This window comes from Eleutherodactylus coqui, chromosome 2 (assembly GCF_035609145.1).
Source record: "Eleutherodactylus coqui strain aEleCoq1 chromosome 2, aEleCoq1.hap1, whole genome shotgun sequence".
Classification (NCBI taxonomy): domain Eukaryota; kingdom Metazoa; phylum Chordata; class Amphibia; order Anura; family Eleutherodactylidae; genus Eleutherodactylus; species Eleutherodactylus coqui.
In genome coordinates, this window is record NC_089838.1 from 116831081 (window position 1) to 116837687 (window position 6607).

General features: G+C 45.6%; 1 protein-coding gene across 1 annotated transcript; it reads left to right on the forward strand.

The window, feature by feature from the left end:
* Nucleotides 1-2848: 2848 nt before the first annotated feature.
* Nucleotides 2849-5092, forward strand: ASCL1 (achaete-scute family bHLH transcription factor 1). The gene is made up of 2 exons (XM_066589854.1): nt 2849-3548; nt 3817-5092. The coding sequence occupies exon 1, from the start codon at nt 2947-2949 to the stop codon at nt 3532-3534; it is 588 nt and encodes a 195-aa protein (XP_066445951.1). The 5' UTR covers nt 2849-2946; the 3' UTR covers nt 3535-3548; nt 3817-5092.
* The last annotated feature ends 1515 nt before the right edge of the window (nt 5093-6607 follow it).

Genomic DNA, 6607 nt, shown 5'->3' on the forward strand with positions numbered 1-6607 from the left:
AATATGAGGTACAGTGACAGTTGGACAGTGGTATAATGATGAGGATATGAGGTACAATGACAAGTGGGCAGTTGTATAATAATAGGGATATGGGGTAAAGTGACAGGTGGGCAGTGATATAATTGTGGGGATATGAGGTACAGTGACAGGTGGGCTGTGGTGTAATAATTGGGGATATGAGGTACAGTGGCAGGTGGGCAGTGGTATAATGATAGGGATATGGGGTATAGTAAAGGGTGAACAGTGGTGTAATGATTAGGGTTATAAGGTGTAGTGACAGGTGGACAGTGGTGTAATGATATGATTATGAGGTACCCTAACAGTGGTAGATTGATAGGGATACGAGGAACAGTGACAGGTGGGCAGTGGTATAATGATGGGGGATATGAGGTACAGTTACAGGTGGGCAGTGGTATAATGATGGGGGATATGAGATACAGTGACAAGTGAGCAGTGGTATAGTGATGGGGATATAAGGTTCAGTGACAGGTGGACAGTGGTGTAATGGTGGGGATATGAGGTACAGTGACAGGTGGGCAGTGGTGTAAGGATGGGGATATAAGGTGCAGTAACAGGTGGGCAGTGGTATATAGTGGGCATATAAGGTACAGTGACAGGTGGGCAGTGGTATAATGATGGGGGATGAGGTACAGTGACAGGTGGGCAGTGGTATAATGATGGGGATATGAGGTGCAGTAACAGGTGGGGAGTGGTATAATGATGGGGAAATGAGGTACAGTGACGTGGTCAGTGGTATAATAATGGGAATATAAGGTACAGTGACAGGTGGGCAGTTGTATAATAATAGGGATATGGGGTAAAGTGACAGGTGGGCGGTGGTGTAATTGTGGGGATATGAGGTACAGTGACAGGTGGGCTGTGGTGTAATGATTGGGGATATGAGGTACAGTGGCAGGTGGGCAGTGGTATAATGATAGGGATATGGGGTACAGTGAAGGGTGAACAGTGGTGTAATGATTAGGGTTATAAGGTTTAGTGACAGGTGGACAGTGGTGTAATGATAGGATTATGAGGTACACTAACAGTGGTAGATTGATGGGGATACGAGGTACAGTTACAGGTGGGCAGTGGTATAATGATGGAGGATATGAGATCCAGTGACAGGTGGGCAGTGGTAAAGTGATGGGGATATAAGGTACAGTCACAGGTGGACAGTGGTGTAATGGTGGGGATATGAGGTACAGTGACAGGTTGGCAGTGGTGTAATGAAAGGAATATAAGGTACAGTGACTGGTGGGAAGTCATATAATGATGGGGAATATGAATTACGGTGACAGGTGGACAGTGGTGTAATGGTGTGGATATGAGGTACAGTGACCCGTGGACAGTGGTATAATGTTGGGGAATATGGGGTACAGTCACAGGTGGCCAGTGGTGTAAGGATGGGGATATAAGGTGCAGTAACAGGTGGGGAGTGGTATATAGTGGGGATATAAGGTACAGTGACAGGTGGGCAGTGGTATAATGATGGGGATATGAGGTACAGTTACAGGTGGGCAGTGGTATAATGTTGGGGGATATGAGGTACAGTGACAGGTGGTCAGTGGTATAATAATGGGGATATAAGGTACAGTGACAGGTGGGCAGTGGTATAATGATGGGGGATATGAGGAACAGTGACAGGTGGGCAGTGGTGTAAGGATGGGGATATAAGGTACAGTAACAGGTGGGCAGTGGTATATAGTGGGGATATAACGTACAGTGACAGGTGGGCAGTGGATCTAATGATGGGGGATATGAGGACCAGTGACAGGTGGGCAGTGGTATAATGATGGGGATATAAGGTACAGTGACAGATGGGCAGTGATATAATGATGGGGGATATGAGGTGCAGTGGTATAATGATGGGAATATAAGGTACAGTGACAGGTGGGCAGTGGTATAATAATGGGATATAAGGTACAGTGACAGGTGAGCAGTGGTATAATGATGGGGGATATGAGGTGCAGTGGCAGGTAGGCAGTGGTATAATGATGGGGGATATAAGGTACAGTGACAGGTGGGCAGAGGTATAATGATGAGGATATGATGTGCAGTGACAAGTGGGCAGTGGTATAATGAGGTATAATTATGGGGATATAAGGTACAGTGACAGGTGGGTAGTGGTATAATGATAGGGGATATGAGGTGCAGTGAAAGGTGGGTAGTGGTATAATGATGGTGGATATGGGGTACAGTGACAGGTGGAAAGTGGTATAATGATGGGGATATGAGGTGCAGTGACAGGTGGGCAGTGGTATAATGATGGGGGATATAAGGTACAGTGACAGGTGGGCAGAGGTATAATGATGGGGATATATGGTGCAGTGACAGGTGGGTAGTGGTATAATGATGGGGGATATGAGGTGCAGTGACAGGTGGGTAGTGGTATAATGATGGTGGATATGGGGTGCAGTGACAGGTGGGCAGTGGTATAATGATGGGGGATATGAGGTGCAGTGACAGGTGGGCAGTGGTATAATGATGGTGGATATGGGGTACAGTGACAGGTGGAAAGTGGTATAATGATGGGGATATGAGGTGCAGTGACAGGTGGGCAGTGGTATAATGATGGGGGACGTCCAGTATAATAGCAGGTAGACGTGTGGTACAGTGACAGGCCGGTGCCCTGGCTGTGGGGCCGCCGCAGTGAGTGGTACAGCTGGCAGCGGCTGCCCGTCCCTCAGTGTCAGGAGCTGTTTATTCAGGACTCGGAGCGGCACGCGTCAGGCGCACGCACTGGAACAACAGAGCCGGGAGAATGGAGCCCGGGGAGCGGGGCGGGGCCAGGCGCGCACGTCCAGCTTGTGCCCATTGAAAAGGCGGCGGCGTCCGGGCGACCCCAGCACTGAGCGCTGATCCAGGGAACGTGCGGCACGGAGCTGCCCGACACACACGCGAGTGACACGAGTCTCCCCCGCTGCCCGGACACTCACTGCCAGCCACATGGACGCCACTGCCAAGGCAGAGAGCGGCTCCAGCCAGCCCTTCCTGCAGCCAGCCTGCTACTATGCCCAGAGTTTGTCTCTCAGTCCGGGGGACGCAGGGCAGCCCAACTCCAAGTCCCTGCCAAAGCAGATGAAGAGGCAGCGCTCGTCCTCTCCGGAACTCATGAGATGCAAGAGGAGACTCAACTTCAACGGCTTTGGTTACAGCCTGCCCCAGCAGCAGCCAGCAGCCGTAGCCCGGAGGAACGAGCGGGAGAGGAACAGGGTCAAGCTGGTCAACCTGGGCTTTGCCACCTTGCGGGAGCATGTGCCCAATGGCGCTGCCAACAAGAAGATGAGCAAAGTGGAGACGCTGCGCTCAGCGGTGGAGTACATCAGAGCGCTGCAGCAGCTGCTGGACGAACATGACGCTGTCAGCGCTGCCTTCCAGTCCGGAGTGCTGTCACCCACCATCTCACCCAACTATGGGCACGATATGAACTCTATGGCAGGGTCCCCTGTCTCCTCCTACTCTTCCGATGAAGGGTCCTATGACCCCCTGAGTCCAGAGGAACAAGACCTGCTAGACTTTACCACCTGGTTCTGAGCTTTAAGGAGTAGGTGAGTTGTCTTCTCCATCATCTCACTCATTGCACTTGCAGAATTATACTACTAGTCCCTACACTTGGTAATGCCTCCCCCACATTATCATCCTTATCCCACTACTGTCTTGTCCAGATCTTGCACAGGTTAAATGGTAGGCTATGTCCTCCACTCTGGTCCTGTTCTTCTGCTGGTGACAATAAAGACATTAATGTGTAACCCTTGCTTTGATGTTCTGTCTTGCCCTTGTCTGAATGAGTAACTGATCTCCTTCTTTGTATTTCAGGACTGTTGCTCAGATCACAAGTTCAGCTTTCTGCTCAGATAGAGAAAGTGAAGCACATGGGAGCTACCAGCCCCCTCTAAGAACACTGAAGCACTACATTGCACTCCAGCTGGGTCTACAGGATGAACAGAGACTCAGACTTGTGGTAGGATGTGGGTGGTGGAGCCTACACCATCCTCCTCACACAACCAAGATCATTTCTTGGCTGAATGATCCTAAGAACAAGCAAGGGCTTCCCCAAAAAATCTACATTTTAAGCCCTTAAGAGACAAACCTACAGTATGTTCACGGATCATCTTAGTTCCAGGATCTTGAATTGTGGAGTTTGTTGCATTCAACCTATGCTGATATTCAAAGAATCCTCTACTACTATTTTTATACCACTTTCATCTAAAATGCTTCCAATCTTTTTGTGATTTTTTTTTTATTATAAAAATCTATTTCTATGTATCCCAGATGTTTGGGATGTATTAAGCTATTTTTGTATATAAGAGAGAGATTTATAGAAGTTTTGTACAAATGTTATAAAAACATGTATATCTTGATACATTATTATGTAATGCTTATTACCTCTGCATATTTAGACTTGTAGTCTATATATTTCAGTGATAGTCACCCTGTGGAGCTCTGGCCTCTGGTGAACTGCATCCACAATGTAGCTTAAAGTGACCCTCCAGTCCTGTACAATCATAGATGGCCACACCGCTTCACTTACCACCTGATGTGCACTGTGCAACAGTACGCATCAGTAGTCAAAGACACTACTGTTGCGTACTATTGCTCTGACTACACTGCTCTGACTGGCCAGTTCTGGTCATGTGGGCAGAAACTGGCCAATCAAAGCAGGTGTAGTGTCTTAGACTAATGATACATACTATTGGACAGTGTGCATCAATTAGTTAAAGTAGCTTTGTTTGTCCAGGACCAGAGGGTCATATCAAGCATCATGGGGGATGCAGTTCAGCACAAGCTGGGGATGCCAAGGCTGCCCGTCCCTGCTATAATTACCTTGCAACTGCCATTTTGTATGTGGTGATGTGAAAGGACACTCCTTTAAGGTGGGGTTGAAATTCCTCCAGATGTACTTTAGCACCGATGTGTCTTACTTTATAGAAACTTTTGATAATGTATTAATTGTGTTATTAAACAATGTTCACAGTGAACAAAGTTTATGCAGCTATTGTCCAAACAAGCAAAATAGTGGTCCGTTGTTTCGATGCTGCCTTTTGGAACCTTACACCACTGCCTTTTCTTACTGTTTTATTACAAACTTACAAAGGTCCTGCATAACAAATGTGTGTTTTTTTTACACAATAGTTTCATAATAAAATATTTTATACAAAAAAAACAAAATAATAATCCGCCTTGTTCTGTTTTATTTTGTCCTCCAGTCCTTTGTAAAGATTAAGGATGCTTCTTAGGGATGGATGGCTAGGCTCAGGCTGATGTATCTATTTAAGACAGACACAATAAAGATGGGGACCAATTGTTTGCCAGGCCATACATGAATAGGCTGCTGTGCAAAAGGATTGATTAATGGGGTTATTGTCCTTAAACCAGCACCAAAGAAGGAATGACTAAATAAAAAAAAAAGGTCTGAAGAGAGGGCGCTCTATACCAACCAGTGAAGACTCAGGGCAACCTCCCCCCTCTTCTCCTTCAAGACCCCGCAGCCTGATAAATCTAAGCAATATGTAGTAGATACAATGTGCATAAAACAATTTTATACATAACTTCGGTCAAACTTGACCTCAATAATTCAAATGTATTATAGACTTTTTTCCCCTCTCAATACAGCAAACTTTCCTAAATCTCCTCATGCTGTTTTCAAAAAATAGACAGCTTAAAAGGGAGAAGAAGGCAGCTAGATCAGAGTCACTGATCTATAAGCATGGCATTCTATCCAAAAAGCGTGATCTGCCTGTAAAAGTACCCAATTACTAAGATTCAAAAAGAAATTGGTGCTGTTTTTTTTTTTTTTTTGGCAGGGTAGCTTGTTGTCAGTTAGCAAGGACGTGACTAGAATGATAGTCCTATTCTCTTTGCCTGGATACTCACTCTCTTCCTAAATTACTTGCAAATTCAGTTTGCGTGCACCAAGCCAAGCGGAAAGCAAAGCGCAAAATGCAGCTTAGAAAACCCAACAAAGGACACGGAGGCAGCATGCCCTACACAGCTCAAAATCTGTCCTGGCTCTGTTTGTACATCCATTCCTCTTATTTACATAGATTTTACAGAGGTCCTCATGCATTGAGTAAGCACAGTTCCATTGCACTTGCAGGGAAGTCCACACACAGCTAGTGACTTCAGTGTTTTCTTAAGTTTACAAATTATTTAAAAAGATGGGATGGGGCCAATCATTTCTCTTCTCTGCTCCATACACATCACAACATGTTTTTCAAAGTGGTTTGTTACTGTCACATAATTATGATATTTTGTTTCTGGAGGGCATTTTTACTTTTCCCTTTTGTCAGTTTGTGTAGGGAGCAGGCAAAGAAAGTGTAACAAGTCATTTATGCCTATGAATATAACATTAGGATAATGTTTCATCCTCCACAAAAGGGGGTGGGGATTTTTCCTTGTGTAGACAGGTGTTCCCCTATTGCTGCCTCTTGAATAGTAAATATCCAGACTCATTAAACTAAAAGCAAAGTTAAGCTGTTGTTTGCAACATTGTGTAAGACACACTGAGAAATTCACAAAAACACACAATTTTACTTAAAATAGGAAAGGGCAAAGCAGGATTGGGGTAAATCTCATTATATCTGCTCTAATCGCTTAGCAACACAAA

Bases quoted from the DNA above. Each gene is read 5' to 3' on its own strand.
- ASCL1 (XM_066589854.1), top strand. From the start codon at position 2,947: ATGGACGCCACTGCCAAGGCAGAGAGCGGCTCCAGCCAGCCCTTCCTG.